Below are 22,577 nucleotides of genomic sequence, written 5' to 3' on the forward strand. Positions count from 1 at the left end.
CATTTGCAGGTGTCACTGACTAAAGCAACAAGTTTTATAAGGCGGAAATGATAAATTACGTTCGTTCTCACGCGGTTATGGCTCAGTGGAACAACAGGATTGTCAGAACTGTGTCTGTATGTGTACTGTTTATATGAATCAAGGTATTAATAGGCACGTACATTGACAAAACATAGCTTCAACTTGCCGTTCTAGTCGAAGTTACTAGAAGGGAGCAGCCGACGAAAAATTAACGCAGAAAAACGATCATATAAAATATTCTCTATTGCAGTGTCTATTTCCTCCCATATGCCAATATTTCCAATAATATTTCTATTTCCATTCTTACAGCATTTTTTTTACAATAGCTTCTCTAACTTTATTTACCAATCTTCATCTTCAACCGTATTTTTCAATTTTAACTGTTTAATACGATCTACGATGATCTATTGAGATAAATCAAGATATGCGTTTAAGAAAAACTTTTTCTTGTATGTTCTGTCCGTGAACTAGTTCACAAATTTATAAATCATCTAGTTCAGTGATCCCTATATATGCATATGAAACATTTCATGTAACTCGGGATATTTTCTATGGGGCAATTTATGCTTCGTGATCTGGTTTACGCTTCCTAGTACGTTAGTCTCAGTTCACCATCCGTGCTTGTGAATTAATTCACCAAATCATAATATAGTTAATATGTGCAAAATCATGCATGGCCTTAATATTTAGACTTGAACAATTTCATAGTACTTAGGATATTATTCAAGAAATTATTTTTGGTTCTTGAGTCATAGAATATTATTCACGATCTATCTCGCGTGCTCATGAATAAATTTACAAATTTAGAAGATATCGTAATCCTGTTCACTTTCTTACATCTATGCTCATAGCCATTTTCATGTGAACTTTTTCACACAATTTGAAACATTATTCATGAATTCATTTTGGTTTCGTGAACTAGTTCATAAAAAAGCAGTGTCCAGCAGCCAGCGACATATGTTCACACAGTGGCCGGCGGTTTCGAGAAAATGCGTTTAAAGTTTTAATCTGGGAATCAGATTCCGAAATTCCCGGAACAAAACTGATTAAACATTCCGCTAAATGTAATACTTTCGAGTTTCGATTATAATATCTAACTTTTTAGACTTTATTGATTTAGTTTTCAAGAACATAACGATAACATTGTGCACCAATTTTATTTTCTGTTGTCGTCAAACTTCTCACCATCAACAAGTAACATTGTATAGACTACTGGTTATAGAGCACAACTGACGTCACGACGCGGATACAGTCAGTACGCACCACAATCTTCAATCCTCTCACGAGTCTAGCTACTCTGTAAATAGATAAAAATAAACTTTAATTTTCTCGCACCGCAGCTTACACTGCGGTAAAATGATAAAAATGTGTATGTTCAATTGTTATGCAAACAGATTTTTTGGCATTATTTTGGCCTACATTCGTGGTCGCGAGCCACGTTTATACTACAGATCGGTATATAAAATACACCAACAAGGTACACAAATTACGTAATGGTTATTGAAGTCAGGTCGATCTTGTGCTTCTTTAACAAATAGTTTTTTTTCCATTTCTAATAGCTGTTTACAGGTTCTCATGTATTTATGAAAACTTGAATAAAGCGTGAAACGGCCAAAAGTAGTCAATCCAGATTTAGTCTAAAGTAGGTATTGTCCATTTCATATCACGGAAAACCTATTCATCACAATTTCAACTAAAAAATTAGCTGAGTTTTTGGATTCGTCTAGTTAAAATTTGGGCGAACTAAGTTTTTGTTAAAAACAATAATCCAACGCTGTTGATTTCATGCTGTCAGTTTCAGCGTAGCACAAAACTTAAAAAGCCTACCTGAGCTAAAGCTTGAAACACTTGTCTCAGCTTGTAACGCTTTTTTTTAGTCCAGGCACAGTTACATATGCCGTTACACTACCTTTTCAGACAAGACACAAACAACTGGAATTCAACTAATCTCATTGTTCATTTAAACTACTTCATCGTAAAAAACAACATAGGATATTTCAAACGTTTTGTTTCACCGACCGACGGATGAAGGTATGGAATTAAATTGTTGAAATACTCCAGTAATTCACACGTAAATATAATATATATAGTTATGTTTCTTATAATGTTATCTTTTTATAAACTGCACTATTAAATGAGACGAAATAGCTAAAGGTATTTAAAGATTGTTGGTAATTGATTGATGACTTTGGATTTTAGAGGAAAGGTATAAGTTTTATTTCTTTTCTATTTAGTCAGCCAGCACTACAAAAAAACTTCATACTTATTCCACATCTAGTTTGGAATCTCAAAAGATGAAAAATAATTATCATATTGCATATTACATTTGTTAATAATTGAAATTTTACTATAAAATCGATTAAATCCGAAATAGAATGATTTTGACAATTTTCGACAATACTTTCAACTTTCAGTATACATGTATTGAAAAAAATGTCAATCAAATTCATCCCTTTATTGAAATGTTTTTAAAGAAAAACTAAGTAAAACCAAAATGAGATCAGTTGAATTTCTGTTTTTGTGTACTGGTACAGGTAGTTGCGTTCAGGCTAAAACAAGCTTTCCTAGCTGAGACAACTACCTACCTGCATAACCGTTATGCCCAGCGTGTATGAACAAAGTTGCTGTCTCTACCTTGATGTATTTCAGTAAGGTGTGCATCTTGGCTACTTTGCTCTCATTTCGTATGATGTGCGTCTTGAATCAAAATCAATGATAATTTTCAATAACTTTAATTTGAGAATCTCGCAAAATGAGGAGAAAATTTAGTTACGTTTTTAATTTTTCTGTTGAAATCAACTAATTAGGAAATTATTTTCTTCATCGAATGGTTTTCAGTGCATCTTTGGTTAAACCTTATGACAATATATCAAAGAATTTAATTCCTATGTGTTTTAGTGGGTAGAAACTAAAAAAATGCTTACGCCCAATTTGCATTCCAGTCGTGATTTCGCCCTTCAGCAACCACCATTTGCGAAAGGGCTACACCGTGAACATAATTTTCAGAAGGGCGCGGTAAATGGGCTAAACTGACTCTGTCTTGTTGGGTAGGGCTGGGTAAATGGGCGAGCTTGACAGTATACTTTTTAATAGGGCTCAGCAAATCGGCGTCTAGAAACCCAATGTAAACGAAAGGGAACGTGCACCTTTTCTTCAAATTTCATGAAAATATCGAAATATTGGAACGTTTATGTGCAACAACTATCGAGTAGACATGATCATAGTAGATATTGCTTATCATTTATATAATAGAACCGCCGTTTAAAAAATAATTTTGTGAATAATAACCGTACGCCCCGGTTCTGTCTGAAAATGTAAGTTTAGCCTTTAAATTCCATATGAGAAGAAGGGGCTAAGTCAAAATCTTGAACAAATTGCATGTTTCGCCGTTTTGTTTTCTTTAATTATAAATCGAACTAAAAACCATTTTAACTAATTTTCACCTCAATCTTGCAGTATTTTTGTCGCATAATGTCATAATAGCGAAAACGCAGTATGTTTACATTTGTGATTTAAGCCCTAATGGAAGATCTATGTCGAAATAAGGTGTGAGCGGGTCAAATTGACCCGGATTTCAAATTTAGTTATATGACATATTTTCGGACAAATCTATATATATATATATATATATATATATATATATATATATATATATATATATATATATATATATATATATATATATATATATATATATATATATATATATATATATATATATATATATATATATATATATATATATATATATATATATATATATATATATATATATATATATATATATATATATATATATATATATATATATATATATATATATATATATATATATATATATATATATATATATATATATATATATATATATATATATATATATATATGTACTTGTACCCAGATTGTTATTTATTAGAGTTTCAATTTCTGGTAAATAATACCGATTTTGACCAGGTTGCCAGTGGGAATCGGTGCCGAATGAGGTCATGCTTGATATATGAAGAATCGGCATCACAAATCGAAGATTTATTGACAGCATACTAATAAACAAAACAAAATTAAGAGTTTATATATCAATTTTGTACATGGTATGACCGATCTTGAATGTTCAAGATGCCGATTCCGACGGTATAGTTCTTATAATACTGAACAAGCGACAATTTGGTCAATCAATGAAGCTGATCCCAAAATGTTGTAATATTGTTGAATGCTTGTTTAAAATGGAATGATATGGATGCTTTAACTCAAATATTGACCCTCGATGCAAGGCACAAATCCCCGACTACCTACGGAGAACGTGCCATTTAAGTCAATATGTTCTGATTCCTGTTTCCTGAACATTTGCAAAACTTGTCAATTTTCAAATCTAGTCCTAGAACACTGAAGTTTTTTTTTTGGAAAAGTTGCATTGGCAATTAATTCGTAGTCGTTCAAGTTGCATTGGCAATAATTCGTAGTTATAAGGTGGAAATCTACCCTATTAATCATATATTGACTATCCGGAAAATCAGGAACATCCTCTGAACTAATAAATTCATAAATTTGGTTTTAGAACCAGGTGTTTGTTATGTGCTTCTTGAATGAATTTGAATGAGTTCGTACTTGATATAAACATGTTTTTTTTCTCTTGGGTACATATTGACCTTCCGGAAAATCTTCATAATGGTGCTATTAGTTTTCGAGGATAGACAGTTGAAACTATAATAACATTTTTTTTTTCCTTTTTTATTTCGACTATGTTAGTCACATTTTCTTTTTTACGTTTTAACGACATTCAATTAGCTAGAGATTACTGGGTAGGGAAAGTTATGAAACTAGGAGCCATAGTACTCAAGTGAGAGCAAGGATGTGAAGTAAACAGATCGGAAAACTAGAAGTGGCAGGGTCATTAGAACAGGCTTAATATCGTGCGGGCTTAATTTTTGCCTTCTGATAATGAGGGTCGAGCTTAGGCAATAATAATAGAATGATCAAATCAAAAAACTAAGAATCCTGTATGTGTGAAAAAAATTGGCAAAATTCCAAAAATGTGGCAAAATGTCTGGCTTGTATGGATGACTGTTTTGTTGAGAAAAATCTGGAAGATTCCAGATAAATCTGGAATATTAGCAACGCTGACTGCGTAGGGTACCTCCACTGGCTGTGGGTGTGGAAGCACGCAGCGCAATGCTCTGCTCTGCCTGCCGTTCAACAGGCAACTAAGCTTGTCCGACCTCTGTTCTTTAAATAGTCGACGATGACGTCATTCATAGAAGCGTTGCGCTTTAGGTACATAAATCTGTCGTGCCAGACTAGGGAAGCACAGTAGAGTGGCTCGCGGTTGTATGGTAAAACTTCAAAATGATTTAAACTAGCGGGCACAGCACTTTTTGAGTTCCTTTTGTCGTCCCAAATGCCTGTGCAAAATTTGGTAGCGGTTGGTTGCTTCCCGGGTTTGCGCATTGCGTTCAAAGTTTGCATGGGATTTGATATGGGGAAATCAATTATTTTCCATTTACGTTAATAAAGATCGCTATTTCACTGAATATTAAAAACCAGCTTTATAAAACTATAGTTCAAACCTTGGTTAACAACTTTGTCAAAGACCGTAGCTAGCTACGAGTTTTCAAAAAATAGTAATAACGATTTTAAAACTTATGGTAAAGTCCTAATGCAGAAATTGATTACTTTTTCCAACACTGCTGGTGCACCACCGATATCGACATTAAAAACTTAAATAAATGAGAATATATTCATCGCAGAGACTTGGTCCCTTTGAATGAAATGTTCACAATGAATTGCTGAAAAACATAAACGTAGTCAGAAAATGGAAAGAAGAGGGGGGGCTTATGTACTCCCCAGTCCCTTTTTTAGATTATTTTGTATAAGACAAAGAACCATTACGTCCTTGTCAACGACTTAACTTTCTGAATATTTTGATAGACCCAAATATGAATCATAGTACAATCTTTGTTGTGGAAAATAACATTTACAATATTTAGGATGTACACCTACAAATTTATGTGTTATTTTTGCTTGAGGCAAAAACTAACTCAAGTCTGGTCTATCCTAGTTTTGTTCCTAGATTGTCAAACAAAAACGTCAATAGAAACAATTCCGGGACTTCAAGGAATCTAAAGATAAGCATATTTTTTAAATTCTGATTTTGAACGGCTAAGAAATAGGGTTTTAAAATATGTAAAACATATAATCCGTTGTACCATTTTAAATGAGAAAACAGTAGAGCCCTTCAATAGTAGCACTCAAACACGTATAATTAATTTTTAATTCGGCGGTATAAACCTGCGTTGAAGATATACTCCTTATGTTATACTAAACTATATGAAAAGGAAACTGGGAAGTACACGAGCCACACCCCCCTCTTTTTTTCACTTTCTGACTACGTCTATGTTATTCAGCAATTCATTCTGAACATTTCATTGAAAGGTACCAAGTCTCTGCGATAATTATATTCTCATTTATTTAAGTTTAAAGTATCGGTGTCGTGGTATACTGACAGGGTTGGAAGTAATAATGAATTTCTGCATTTGGATTAAACCATAAATTTTAAAATCGTTATAATCGTTAATTTGCAAAGTGCACCCCCATATCGAAAACAAAGACGTAGTGCTACTTCAAAATTATCCTTGATTACACGCTGGTTTGTGCTGCAAGAAAGATACCGCCAAACTATTACTGAACGGTGAATCGCTACGATGCCAGCCGGGTACGTATCCTGGTCTGTGGCGGATCCAGAGGGAGGGTCCAGGGGGTCCGAATCCCCCTCCCCCCGAAGATTTTCAACTCGTTGAGAAATTTTAAATTAGTTTTAATTTTATATTCGTTTCAAACTTAAAATAATTTCAAACCAAGTTTGACTACTAAGATTGATTTTCATTGAAAGAGGCTTTGGCGTATAACATATTGTACAATGTTCATTCCAAAATAAAAATTTCGGACCCCTCCCGAAATTTTTTTCTGGATGCGCTCCTGATCCCGGGCACAAAAATTAACTAATTTCACAAGAACTTAAAAGTACTAGAAAGACCAGATTTTCTTTTTCGGCACGCCAAATATAAATAATAATATTTGATGATTGAGATGAAACTAAACGCTCATTTATTTTTACGTTCCTTTCCGTAGGTGCATTGGCATACGCTGAGTTAGGCACGATGAACACATCTTCTGGAGCAGAATGGGCATACTTTATGGACGCGTTCGGCGCTTGGCCTGCATTTTTATTCTCGTGGGTCTCGACGCTGGTACTAAAGCCATCCCAGATGGCAATCATTTGTCTATCATTTGCCCAGTATGCCGTGGAAGCCTTCGTGGCCGAGTGCGATCCACCTCAAACTGTTGTGAAAATGGTTGGAATACTAGCGATTGGTAAGTATCCGGCGAACAACTCTCGCCTACTCTGATAGCTCAAATTAAAATTTATCTGGAATATATATAGTTTGTTTTCACACGCCGCCATGTTGAGCTGTTGATTTGTTTGCTTTATTTTTCGTTTGAAACCGTCAGCGAAATGTTTTTAATCTTCTGTTACAGAATCACGGTTTACCGTATATAGAAAGTAGGCGTGATTCGGGCAACGAAACGGATGATCTCAGGTCCCGGATCGGCCATGGAAATGGACATGGAGCCGCAATGCTGATCAGCATCAAGCAGGGAATCTCCAAATGTCCTTTTACTTTGAAGTTCAGCTTTCTCCTAGCGCTATAAAAAGATCTTTTCTTATAGACCCGTTCGCGTGATCTCATCTGTGAACAGTGTGTGTGTCCTCTATAGCTCTGTATCTCTGGTCGTCCGCGATCGAGTGTGTGTGCCTGTTGTGATCCAGATCACGATAGGGCACATCAGCTGACCAAGATCTCTTAGGCAAGATCAAACTAAAACCAAAGGATTCGTTTCTCATAACTACGGTGCCATCCAACAATGCTCATCACCTGCCACCAAGTACAATCATCCAGTTCATCCAGTTCGATCACCTTCATTATTTGTTACAGTTATTGAGACGAATCTGCTTGCTTAGATCAAAATTAAGTAGTTCTCTCTTTTTCTTCTCTTCCTCATCTGTATCACGCGTCGATCATCAAAAATATATCAATATCTGACCGAAACCATCATCGTTCGACGTCGTCTGCCTGTGCTTGTGAACTATCCCTATAGTGTGCATTTTATTTGTAAATTGTTATAGTGTTAATTTAGGGATGGCTGTACAAAATATTTTTACCAGCGCAAAACTGATCGCGGTACTGATCGTCATCTGTGGCGGCGCCTACAAGCTGTTCCAGGGCAACACGCAGCATCTGCAGAATGCATTTACCGGACCGATGCCCTCGCTGGGCGCAATTGCGACGGCGTTCTACACCGGTCTCTGGGCATACGACGGTTGGAACAATCTGAACTACGTCACCGAGGAAATACAGAATCCGAGCAAGTGAGTGAATGTCAATGTTTTGTGTGTCCAGTTTTTTCGAATGCACCTTTTATTGTGCGTTGATGAGAAGCATGAAAGAAACTCCCTTTCCGCCAGATCTCTATTTCTATTATGTTTTACCGAAAGCTTTCTAAACCTTAAATTCAATCCGGCTAGAGCGATTTTTTTTAATTGTTATTGTGATTTATTAGTGTTTTTTTTAAATTTCATGGAAAAATGTGTAATCAAAATAATTCGTTGATTGAATACTTCATTGGATGAATAATTTGATTGCCGCATAATTTTGAATCGTCTTCATTTTGTACGCTGCACAGTTGGCCTGGCCGCTTTAATGATTGTGTTACATATCATGTGTACCACAAACATTAATACATATTTTCAAGAAAAATTTTAGGCGAACGTCGGTAATTTTTCAGAACCTCTACATGTATTGGCTGTGTATGTGTAGACTAGACTAGACTAGAAAATTTAATAGGAAACTGTGTAATATTGAAACAGTTCAAAAATTCAAGATTCATTAATACGATCTTCTGAGTATAGTCATTACTAAAATAAATGTTCTTCCATTTTTTCAGAAATCTGCCTCGCTCGATCATGATCGGCATTCCGCTGGTCACCCTGTGCTATGCACTGATCAACGTGTCCTACCTGGCGGCAATGTCACCTACGGAGATGATTGAATCGGAAGCCGTTGCAGTCACCTTCGGCAATCGCATACTGGGTGTAATGGCTTGGCTAATGCCACTGAGCGTCACCATTAGTACGTTTGGCAGCGCCAACGGAACCCTATTCGCGGCAGGAAGGTACGTTGACCTTTGTCAAGTTTGACCAATTCATGACTAATTGAGTGACGTGTGCAATGCTGACGAAAAGTGTAATCAATCATTTGACATCGCTCTACTTTTCGAAAATGGAAAACGAGCAGGAGGTGTAACTATTTTCGATGTTTCTATTTCAGACTGTGCTTTGCTGCTAGCCGCGAGGGGCACTTGCTGGATATTCTGTCTTACGTCCACGTACGCCGTCTGACACCGGCTCCCGGACTGATTTTCCATGTGAGATACAATGTTCATCAAACACGAACTTTACAAAAATATAACCTGTTTATTTTCATATAGTCATTGATTGCCGGTGCGATGGTCCTGTACGGTACGATTGATTCTCTGATCGATTTCTTCAGTTTCACGGCGTGGATCTTCTACGGTGGCGCGATGCTCGCACTGATCGTTATGCGCTACACCAAGCCCAACTACCCAAGACCATATAAAGTAGGTGTACAAATTCGTGGAGTATTCAGCCGAAACTGACGCCCAAAATTTTCACCCGACAGGTTCCGCTCATCATTCCAATATTGGTTATGGTAATTTCCAGCTACCTGGTGTTGGCGCCCATCATCGAGAAACCACAAATCGAGTACCTGTATGCAGTGTTGTTCATCTTTGCTGGGCTCATATTCTACATCCCGTTCGTTCACTACGGTTACCATCCAAAATGCATGGGTAAGTTCTATTCAACTTTATTCTAAATTAATTGCACAGAAAAAATTCTTTCATGTTCGAGCAAATACTTTTAACAAATTTCAATGTAAAGCCGGTAGAATATTAGGCCCGTGACAGTATCTATCAATTTCTGAAAAAAACTTAGAAAATCAGGGTATTCCTGGGAATTAAATTTAGCCTATAAAAACTTGAATTTTTCAAGTTATTTTCATTCCTTTTAAAATTTTCAAACCGATATTGATTTTTTTTCAAATATGATTGGATACAGTATATATCAAAATGATATTCTGGTGAACGCGTATGCCTTCTAAAACAATGTTTTAAAATTTAAAATGTCTTTCTCCACTATCTGGGGCTAGGTGTCATTCTAAAATCTAAAAGATCTCCTATGTAACGAAGTTATATAAGGTTTGCAGGCTAATAACTCCGCTATTACTATGTAGATTTCAATCATTTAGCCAGTCGATTCAAAAACGCCTAACTTAAATATTGGTAATAATTTAATATCTATGCAATATTGAAAATCGGTTTAATTTGAATGTTTACGAATTAATTACGAAAGTTACCAATCATGAAGCAGCCTTTTCAGGAAAAACCTTCAAGAGGAAGCACCTAAATGGCCCAATAAAAGAGACGTTATAAATAGAGGTGCCGCGTATCTGTTTGAACCATTTGTTGCTCGCATGTCAAACGAGCAACATCATGACTATAGTGCCTGGATGGTGCAGCAAGCGGTAGACACTATGGACCTTCGCTGTGGCGGTATTAACCCGCACACAGTCAAACCGTGTACAAACCTTTCGGAATTCTAGCTATCTCTAGTTAGTATTCCGGTTCCAATGACACAACCGATTCTAATTAAAATCGGTTGTGTCATTGTTTTGTCAATATCTTGACAAAAATTAGAAATTTTTATTATTTTCTCTAACCAAGATTTATTAAAATTTTATTAAACAAACTTTTAATAAAAAGAGTGTGGATACCTTCGCTCCACAATATAATTTGTTTTCGTCGGTAAACGCGAATCGCTCAATTGAACAATATGGAGCTAAAACAAATAAAGCCTTCATTAGTGATTTAACGAAGGGTTTCGCAAAAAATGGTTCAATAATGGTGACGATTTTCTTTAAAAAAGTAGTCGTTGAAAGTTTGTTTATTGGCATTAGGATTAGTGGTGCAAATCAAAATCCGTTGCTCAATCACATGCTATTGTGTTGCCAAAGGTATTCGAAATATGTTGCAAACTATGAGGTCACTTTTTAAAAAAGTCAATATCGAAATAATCGCGTTGGGGTACCGTTGTATCAAGAGCTGCAATTTCATGTCTAGTTCTCAGATCGCAATAAAATTTTGGATAAACGAATATGATATGTACACCCAAAACGTACCCGGTAAGATTCGCTTACATTAATGCAATAAATACGAGCGAAAATTGCAAGCGTTCTGGTAATCTGCGAAAATTGCAAGAAGCTTCCTTGCATGCAATGCAAGAAACAGAAAAACCGAATTTTGCCTATGTATTAGCAATATGCGTTAGAAAAAAAGACTGTTGACATTGAAAAATGAATCCTGCACAAACAGATCGCTAAGCAATGCTTTATCCACCCAACCATACTACCAGATAGTAATAAGTAGATAAAAGCCATATATAAACACTTAGATGATTTCACGATTAATGAAAAAAGTAAAACAAGCAGCCAAGATTTGAACTCAGGCCTTTCCGCATCATAGCGCTAACTATAAGCACTGATCTGTCCTTACACATAAGAACAGGACGTTAAAACTCTTACACAATTTGATGCCGTCTCGTGTGTAATGAATAAACCACAAAACAGCGTTTGATGATGTTGGTGAGGAATGAATAAAAAGTAGACGGAAAATAAAAACTCGCCGTGCGTTGCTATAGTCTAATCCACGATGACGTCATCAATTTTAACTTTGACAGTAGCTGCGGGCGGAACTGTGTTTGATGTTTTTCTTCTTCTTGTGTTGTGTTTATTTTTGTTTGAAAATTAACAAACACTGCTTTTGTTTATTAAACTGTATTTGGATAGTTGTTGTGATTTTTATTAAAAATGACTCATGACTGTGTAGTAGGTAACTGTAAGTCGACTGAAAAGACGTTGGAAGTTCGTTTGTGTTAATTCCTGCTGTAGGTAAAGCAGCGGAACTGTGATACACATCGATTGGGTACTCTCGCATAAGCTGTATAGATTCTGAGAGCAACGATATCCCTGAAAACATGAAAATGTACAATCTACGTGTAGAAGATTGTAGCGATAGGAAAAAGCGGATTTCATGTTAATGCAATACATGCCAGCTCTAAGAGCAGTACACATTATTATTCTGCTAGGGGCTTTTTCGAAGATCTGAAAAAATCATCGAACTAGGAAAAAGGTACATCGTGATGCATGAAAATCGTAACTCTCCACCAAATCATCAAAAAATTAGTTCAGACAGATTCCCGATGCGGTCAACTGCATTCGGGCGCTTTTCTTCTTCATGTAAATAGTTACAGTGGAAATGTGAAAAGTAACTGATTTAGTGTTGATTTCTTCACCCACACTGAACTTTTGAAAATAATGCGTGGGTAAAGAAATCGGACCTTAGTTTATTTAGTCACTATTTTTGAGTAATTATTCTCTGGCAAAAATCTGAGTATATTTAACAAGATTTGTTTTCATTTCAGATGAAACACCAAATGTAGAAAATTCAAAAACGGATCATTCCGAATCCATTCCGATGAAAATCGCGAGTGTCGATTATTAAAACGATATCGTTTGCAATTGGCACGGTTGCAACAACGTGTTGACTTTCTAGAAACGATACTACGATAATAAAAACGACGGTTTATTGGCTGAAAAATGACTGGTATAAGCAAATATTCAACGTATTTACAATTTTGTAGAAAGTAGCCAAACTTTACTGTGTAATGACAAAGAATGAAGTCTTCGTAATGATACTGCAAAATCTTCTAAGCAGTTTCATTGGATGAATATTACTCAGTGTGTGCAACAACAATTTCGAAGTATTTTTACCGAACAGTATTCGCAATGTACGAGTGCTTAAAGTATGCAATCGAAATCGTATCAAAAGATACAATCGATAAGCATACGCCTCGATCGTTCAAATAACAGTATGGGCATAGAAAGATATTTATTATTGGCAGTTTCGAAATTAGTACAGAGAGACGGTCGAATCCTAAAGCTAAAGATCATCAAAGCGCTTACAAACTTATGCAAAATATAAAATTTCTAATCGGCCCGGCAGCAAATGGAACGCTGATATAGTTCTTGCTGACAAAGGATTTGATATCCTCAATATAATCACATCTAAAGAAACTACTTCCTTAGTAAAGAGACTAAATTAAATCCGATAAATATTGATAGAGGTAAACGAATCACGTCGCTTAGAGTTCACGTGAATAATTGGTGTTCTGAAATTCAAATTTACTTATCTTAAAAGAACAATTCAAGTCGACTCTTGGAGATGGAATTAATGCCGTTGATTTGATTGTATGTTTGGCGCATATTTAAGGAAAACTTTTGATAAAAAATCGATGAAGAGACTTATGGGCAATGTTAATACATTAAACGAAAGCTTTCAGTCCCTACTTCATAGTGAAAATATAAAGATGGTTTAATAAACAATTTATGTATTCAAAACCGCTTGTACCACTATAGGAACACATGTACCAATAGTGGTGCAATCGCATGTACCAATAGTGGTGCTTTCTTATAGGACTTGCAACTATAGATACACCATAACAACTATAGGTGCAAGGGGATCAACATTCTAAGAAAATCATTTTTTTCAATAGTTAATTGAGCAAATTTCAAGGATAACAGTTTTATTGTCGCATAATTCTGTGCGATGAATCGATAAAAAATATTTGTTGATGGTTGGTACCTTAGTTAGGCGTATAATCCCCACTATTGCAACTATTGGTACACCTCAACTATAGGAGCACCCACCCTATTTTTTAATCCTTGAAGATTACCATCGCAATAAAGCGTCGAAGGCTTCCAATGGGATTTTTGATTGGTGTGCACCGGTGTAGTGGAGTGCACTGGTTTTGTACTTTCTAGCAGAAGTGTCAATGGAACATACCCAGTTTTATACACTTCTGCTAGAAAGTGCAAAAATGGTGCAAAACCAGTGCACTCCATTACACCAGTGTCAATCAATCGAAAATCCCAAAAGTGTAGCAAGTACGTTTCGATAACAACCCAGTAAAGTTTAACCGGACTCCTACCTGTTTCTAATTCGCACTCCGGCTCCAGTGTCCCTGGGGCCGGAATACAATTAAGAACCACAGTCTATAGAGAACAGTTGCTCAAAGAGTGAAATCAAAAAAAGGCTACCTATCGAGCACAATTGGAATCCATCTCTGATACTTCTGCAGCAAAGTTGGATTCTTATTTTGCTCGATAGGTAGACTTTTGCCGGTTTCACTTTCTGCACACTCTTTGCGTACCTTTATACTAAGGCCTTTGTTTAGAACCAGGTTCATTTTTCGGTATAAATTACTTAGAAATACTATCAAGCTGCTTCATCCAGATCAAACCATTCGGAATTTGATTCGGAATCCTAAATGGATTCAGTATGGCATCCAGCTCAAATGTAACAATCAACTCAGGGAGAAATCCTCAAGAAAATACATTGAACGATAGTGACATTTATAACTTATTTTTTTCAAATCCGTCTGTCCGTCGACTGTGCATGCAAATTTACCAAGGAGCAGATTACGGCATTCAAATGGGAGCAAGCAACACCATGGCAGTGTGAGTTCGGGACATTTTCTCATTCATCCGCATTGAATAGATCGCTCGAACAAAGAATTTTCGAATGTTTTCTATAACTATAGAACTAGCAAGTGAAAGTATTTTATTGGTTAAACTTACTTTTCCCACAACCACCTATTTTCCTCTACTATCATGTCTTCGACTGTATGTACAAACCAGTTTTATTTTTATTGTAGCGATCCAAACTACGTTTTTTTGATTACATTGCCAGTATACGACGAAAGTTCATTAAAAAGTCAACCACAAGTCAGTCGTCACGGATGTTGATAGCTCGCATAGTCGAAATACAACATAGTATGGATCAATGTTTCTAATAACTTTTGTTTTATTGATGTACCATGATGTATCAATCGATAAATAAACTTCTGGTTAGCTATTGTTAGATTTTACACATCGGAGGACAAAGAGGTACCAAGAACCGTAATATTAATTTCACCCACAATTAACAAAATGCTCTAAATAAAAACTCTAACCAAAGCTATTCTTCGTTGACTTGATATTCAGTGCAAACTAGCTGATTGTCGCATTTAATAAGATTACAAAATTTTATTAAATTGCGAAAAATAACTACTACAAATCGTATTCACCAAATGTAAACAATCGAACAAAACGTTGGTCGCAGTGTAAAATTATACCCAACAAGCAAAAACAACAGCTGTCATTTCACCCGCAGCAAACGTCAAAACGGCCGGGAAATTGAAATCGTGAATTGGACTATTTTACGATTACCAAAGTGTCATCTTAGCTCCACCTGTATATACAACATCAGTTGCGATGATAGTTCATTATGCGGTAAATATGCCGAATAATAGACGATGAAATGAATTGTGAGGTCGGATATAAGACATGCGTCAATAGCACTATTCGCAAGTATACATGCACGAGGCATTTCACGTGGATTTGTCATGCCATTTTTATTGAAAGCTACGAAGACGGGGTTAAGTAGCTTTCCAACATAGAAGTTTCCTGTATGGAAATACGGTTCTTGAACCAAAGCTATGGAAGTTTTTCCATCCTGCACAAGGCGGGATAGATTCATAATCGTTGCTACTGCACTACATATTTCATTATCAGCACTTGTACAGCAACTAGAATATACCAAACACGTTGGCTGCAAATCGCCTATAGCGAACCCCGAAATGGGTATTGGGGACATGACCATCATTTGAATCCCAGATTTGCGAAGAAACAAACGTCCACTGTGTCGCTTAACACAGCAAGGGTAAGAAGACCCATGACACTCCGTGCGCGACTGGCATATTTTAGTCCTGCCAGCCATTCAGTCCTCGGCACGGAGAAACACCTTGACTTGAGGATTCCTGTTTTCAGTCGCCTCTTACGACATGGGAACAGGAACCCAGTGGATCAATTCTTGGTTGAGATACTTCAACCCGCCGGATGCCACACGGCCTTTAGGCTTGTTTTGTCCGGAGAAAGATAATACACTGTTATCAACCTCCTAGTGGACCACAGCCGGTAAAAGCTCCGTTCGCCATTGAGAATATTTTAAACCCCCTCAACAATTTTAACCATAGTACGGGTCGCATGACACTATGGAATTGGGGTTCCCTGTTTGGTGGGTTTTTACCACCGGAACAGGAAGTCCGTAGTGTAATTCTTAGCCGGTTGAAACAACCACTACCGACACTACACGGCTTAGATAAGCCTAGATAGGCTGTTCGGAGAAGGAAGCTGGCATTGAAGGACATGTTCCATAGATGGCCGAATAGCCATAAATGTTCAAAACCTTTTCTAATGGTATCACATAATTTCGAAACCATCGACTTTGAAGGTTTAACAACCTCAAAGAAGCTTTTCAACATAAAAAGCGCATATTTTGATATAATAATTATGGTGATAAAAGCTCCTAGTAATAATTATGGAGAAGTAACTCTTCAAAAATAGTAAGAGATTTGGTGTCTTCAGCAAATTTGTTCATAATATCAGTTTAATCCTCTAGTTCCCACCATCGCCTCTAGGCGGTCTCTACAAAATTCTAAATAAAACTACTAAAAATGATTGTATGTTGTCACCCGCACTAGAATTTTATCCCAACGCTCAAACTTTTAATACACACACATTGCTTGAATATTCGTAGTTTTCTGTCAAAGGCAATAGAAGCTCAAAGTTGAAAACTCGAGGAAAACGTGGAAAAAAACTGTTTTGTGTATAAACGGCTTGACATGGTTAGAGCGAAAATATGGTCAACCATCTGTATTTAAGTAACTAGAAGAAAAAAAAGTTTTTGTTTTTTATTCGCTCAGGTGCCCAACACCGCCTCTAGGCGGCTTACTTATTCAAGGCTTTAATGAAAAACCCATTACTTACAGTAATTATCAACATTATTTTCCTTTTTCTCATCACGAAGCCCACCTACAAAATTTTTTTCAAGCAGAAAAAAATGGGCGCTAGAGGGTTAAATTTTTTGTAGAAAATATGAAGGCTACAAAAATGCGATACATTGAGATACAAAACAATATTTAAGAAATTTTCTTAAAGCCAGTTATTTTTTTACTTTGAATACTTTTCGAATCCTTCTCGAACGAGGGTCACTGACAGGTCTCGTGCTCGATTGGACTGACATTGACAAGTGGTAAAAATCAAACAAACGTTAGAGATAATGAGTTTTTATACCAGAGGGATTCAGCATCTTTACCCAAAATCTCCAACAAATACCAGCCTTTCAGTAGGCGCAAATCCAGGTCAGTCCACCGGTGCTTTAGAAATGCCTACAGAAGCATGTTGTCAGATACCTTAATTATAAAAAACGCGTCTCGTAATAAGAAACGTATGGGTCAATAGTCTCATTACCCGTACCTACAAATCGCCAAAAACATTTCGACATGAAAATTCCATCCCAACGCATACACAAACATAAAAACGCTTTTAATCCACCTAACTGTGTGATGAGATATTTCTTATAACTGTTAGAACTCCCTTTTCGGATATTAAATCAGTCAAATCTGTCATTAACAATACCATTGCAAGAAATTTCGAATGTTAAATCAAACTAAAGGTGAAGCGAAAAGTGTCTTAAAATAGCGGGATAATCGGTAACTAATGCTTTGTGGATGAAACTTTTAAGTTTCCCTTAAGGTTCCATATATGTTGTTATGGGTCAAAACATATTGCATATATTTGAAGTACACCCAAAACAAAAATCTCTTGCAATTATTGCAAGCGACAATCACTTGCAAATAATGTTAGCATCGCTTGCAATTTTGCAGTTAAAGCCGCTTGCAATTGTTGCAAGCATATAAAATCACTTCATCTCTCGCTATACGTACATACGTTTCTTCAACACACTGTCAAAGGATTACCACCACATTCACATGCCTATGCTGGTTGGTATAGAGTGAACCACGATATAACAATTGTCTGGAACTGGAGAATTTTGGAATCAACGGTATTTTTACCGGTTTTTCGAGTCTAGCTCACAGATCGAGATATGATGGTTGTCGTTGGTCGTTACTAGGCACCCACATTTACTCCTTACTTCAGGAATAACCCAGGGAAGCCACTTGTAACTGTTCATGTCTCCGTTTTCCTTCAATGACATGTATTTAATGTTGAAGACTCCTTGCCGGTCCTTCGCAGACTATCTCAAAATATTTCGTGTCATCCGCTCAGGTAGGTTACTCCAACAACAGCTCCAAACCTTCACTGATTGTGGTGTAGCAAGTACCGTGTATGTGCAGATCCGAAAAAGTGCTCGGTAATCGAATTCTAACGAAATACATTCTAGCGGCGCACTGTATGACAGACCTCCGCAAAATATGACCATCGTCGATTCGAACGAAACTTTGCAAGTGTGTTCACTGTATGAATCTCCATGATATTCTCTGGCAATTGGAATATTTTGATACAAGAGCAATTTTTCAAAAGGGCGTAAACGTTTCTACGTGCATGAATTTCAAAAATTTCTTGTTCGATTACTGTATTTTATACAGCAAAACTCTCTGAGAACAAGTTACAGGGAATGAATACTTCTCTCTGAAAAAAATATACACTGAAAAAAATGTTGTGTCATTTTTCAAAAAAAAAAACAAAAAATTATGATAAAAATTTAAAAGGCGAAAAAACCCATGTTTTTAAATTTTTTATATTTTGTTACCAAAAACCTAAAGAGAAAAGAAACATTTTGAATGAAATTGCATGATGGAGAAAAAATCGGTAAAAAAGTTTTTCTAACAATAACTTCGTACATGTTTTTAAATTTCATGCTAATTGACATACAAAATTGTAATTTTATTACAGAATATAATTCTAAGCACCATTTAAAATCAAAATGCATTTAACAAAAATCTTCCAAAAAAATAGCGATAGTTTTCGAGATATTTGAAATTTTGCTCCTTCAAGACAATTAATTCGTGTGTTTATGCTCTTTTTAAAAGTTATTCGCGTTACCCCATCATAAAATGTGAAAAATTTAATGTTAATCGTTTTAAAAACGTAAAAGCAACTTTTTTTAGTGTATTTGGATCATGGAGAAGCTTTCAATAAAAAAGTTTTCCTAACAACAACTTTTGACATATTTTTATAATTCTTACTATTTGCAGTCAAAAATACAATTTTCTTTTTGAATATGATTCTAAACGCCATTCTAAATCGAAATGCTCTTAACAAAAATTTTCTAAAATGTAGCAGTTCTCGAGATATTTTAACTTTTGTTTTAACAACACAATTATTGTGTTTTATTACGACCTTTTCATAAGTTAGTCGCATTTCTCCATCAAAAATAATAGGTTTTTCAAAAGGCCCGTAAACTTTCCTGCAACTTTCTTTTTGACATGAAGGCGATATTGTAAACCATTTGAAAGTTACATGAAAGCAACCAAAATATATTTCAACCATAGGGTCTGATGATTAAACTATATAGTCGAAATATATTTTGGTTGTTTTCATGTAACTTTCAAATGTTTCACAATATCGCCTAGATATCAAAGAGAAAGCTGCAGGAAAGTTTACGGACCTTTTGAAAAACCTATTATTGTTGATGGAGAAACGCGACTAATTTATGAAAAGGTCGTAATAACACAAAATAATTGTGTTGTTAAAACAAAAGTTAAAATATCTCGAGAACTACTACATTTTAGAAAATTTTTGTTAGGAGCATTTCGATTTAAAATGGCGTTTAGAATCACATTCAAAAAGAAAATTGTATTTTGACTGTAAATAGTAAGAATTATAAAGATATGTCAAAAGTTGTTGTAAGGAAAACTTTTTTATTGAAAGCTTCTCCATGATCCAAATACACTAAAAGAGTTGCTTTTACGTCTTTAAAACGAGAAACATTAAATTTTTGACATTTTATGATGGGGTAACGCGAATAACTTTTTTTTTTTATTCAGATCGTTTATTTGATAAGGCACGTTGCGTTAGCTTAAAGGTGCCAATTTTGTTTTGTTTTACATTTTAAATTGCTTAAAACTAGGGAATTACATATTGATTTTTTTTAAATGAAACTAATGCGATTTTATAGCTATCTTATATATCTACACAAGGGGATAATATTGTTTTCGTAAGATTAGGGGGGTCATTTAGTTTTTGTGGCAATATGGTTTGACATTTTTATCAGTGAGATTATTGGAGCAAATAATGTTTAATTAAGGGGGACAATTTTTTACGACTAACTTAAAACTAGGCATAACTAGAGGGCATGATTGAATTTTGTAAAGATTCGTAATTATAGTTATTTTTGTGGGTAGTAGAGTCGGGCAATTTCAACGAGATTATATAATATAATAGTTAAAACTAGAAGAGACAAGAAGAGCTAAATGCTTCGTGATGATATTGGGGGGGGGGGGGGTAGGGGTGTTACTTCTGGGTATAAGAGTCAGGGGAGGGAGGGTAGACAAAGATGGCAGGGAGAGAAAATTATTTCAGTTTCAGGCATCGTGAGATCAACGGATGGATTACAAACTCGGGTGGCCTTCATCAGGGGAATCATGTACTGGGACGCCGGGTGGTCCTCCTCAAGATGGCAGGGGTTTTTCCAGACGATTTCGTAGTACGGCTCAGATGTGGATCGGCTACATTTCGAGTTAAGCGTGTTATGTTCGTGCCGTAGGTCCCGTGTTTGTTGGCTCATTCGATACAGATGGTTTGATACAGGTGGAAGAGCGTTCTGAGAATGATAAGGAGATAACAAGGGGCAGTTAGACTTGTATATTGATGGTTTTCACAAAGGTGTATATAAGGGACATATAGAGAACATCGCGGCTTGCCAGCACATCTCGAACCGGGACGTTGGTTGGTCTTCCTCGGGCCCGCAGGGTATCCATTAGCCGAGACCTAGCGGAACTGTACTCGGTGCACGCCCAGACAATGTGCTCGATGTCGTGATAGCCGTCGCCACAAGCGCAGATACCACTATCCACGAGCCCAATACGCCGGAGATGTGCATCCAGCGTGTAATGGTTTGCCATGAGTCGGGACATCACACGAATGAAGTCACGACCCACATCCATCCCCTTGAACCAAGGTTTCGTCGATACCTTAGGGATTATCGAATGTAGCCACCTTCCCAGCTCTCCACTGCTCCACGAAGTTTGCCAACTTTCGAGGGTTCTCTGATGAGTAATACTGAAAAATTCGCTGAAGCAAATTGGTCTTTCGTAAACGTCTCCTTCTAAGGCACCCACCTTAGCTAAGGAGTCTGCCTTCTCATTGCCCGGAATGGAGCAATGAGAAGGAACCCATACCAAGGTAATCTGGAAAGAGTTGTCAGATAAAGCACTCAGTAGCTCCCGTATTTTCCCCAAAAAATACGAGGAGTGCTTGCCTTGTTTCATCGAGCGAATAGCGTCAATGGAACTGAGGCTATCCGAAACGATGAAGTAATGGTCTGCGGGTAATGTTTCAATGACTCCAAGGGTATACTGAATGGCAGCTAGTTCTGCGGCGTAAACTGAAGCAGGGTCACTGAGTTTGTAGGAGGCGGTGAACTTTTGATTGAAAATACCGAAGCCAGTGGATCCTTCGAGGTTTGATCCGTCAGTATAAAACATCTTAGAACAGTCGACTTCTCGGAATTTATTATAAAAAATGTTTGGAACCACTTGTGGGCGTATGTGGTCCGGAATTCCACTAATCTCGTCTTTCATGGATGTGTCGAAGAAAACAGTAGATTCAGAAGTATTTATGAAATGCACACGGTTGGGATTGTAAGAAGAAGGGTTAATATTCTGCGCCATGTAGTCAAAGTACAGGGACATGAAACGGGTCTGAGAATTGAGCTCAACAAGCCTTTCGAAATTTTCAATCACGACCGGGTTCAAGATATCGCATCGAATGAGCAATCGATATGAGAGTTCCCAAAATCGATTTTTCAACGGGAGAACGCCCGACAGCACTTCGAGACTCATCGTATGGGTCGACTGCATGCACCCTAAGGCGATACGCAAACAACGATACTGAATTCTTTCGAGTTTGATGAAATGTATGTTCGCGGCGGAGCGAAAGCAGAAGCATCCGTATTCCATTACCGACAGTATCGTTGTTTGATACAACCTAATTAGGTCTCCTGGGTGGGCACCCCACCATGTTCCGGTTATTGTACGAAGAAAGTTGATCCTTTGTTGGCATTTCTGTTTCAGATACCGAATATGGCATCCCCAAGTACCTTTCGAGTCGAACCAGACCCCTAGATATTTTACTGTGAAGACCTGAGCGATAGTTTGACCCATTAATAGAAGCTGTACTTGTGCTGGTTCACGCTTCCTTGAAAATACAACTAGCTCAGTTTTCTCCGTGGAGAATTCGATACCCAGCTTAATAGCCCAAGCAGACAAATTGTCCAGGGTATTCTGTAATGGTCCTTGTAGATCG

At 36.6% G+C, this 22,577-nt stretch overlaps 1 protein-coding gene across 2 annotated transcripts in view; it reads left to right on the forward strand.

The window, feature by feature from the left end:
* Positions 1 to 22,577, forward strand: part of LOC131684736 (b(0,+)-type amino acid transporter 1) — a 164,100-nt gene that overhangs the window by 129,039 nt on the left and 12,484 nt on the right. For both annotated transcript variants that reach the window (XM_058967859.1, XM_058967858.1), the window contains exons 5-10: positions 7,144 to 7,386; positions 8,173 to 8,443; positions 9,019 to 9,246; positions 9,402 to 9,498; positions 9,562 to 9,711; positions 9,774 to 9,942. In XM_058967859.1, coding sequence (XP_058823842.1) covers positions 7,144 to 7,386; positions 8,173 to 8,443; positions 9,019 to 9,246; positions 9,402 to 9,498; positions 9,562 to 9,711; positions 9,774 to 9,942 — 1,158 coding nt within the window. The remainder of the gene's footprint in view (positions 1 to 7,143; positions 7,387 to 8,172; positions 8,444 to 9,018; positions 9,247 to 9,401; positions 9,499 to 9,561; positions 9,712 to 9,773; positions 9,943 to 22,577) is intronic.

This window comes from Topomyia yanbarensis, chromosome 2 (assembly GCF_030247195.1).
Source record: "Topomyia yanbarensis strain Yona2022 chromosome 2, ASM3024719v1, whole genome shotgun sequence".
Lineage (NCBI taxonomy): Eukaryota > Metazoa > Arthropoda > Insecta > Diptera > Culicidae > Topomyia > Topomyia yanbarensis.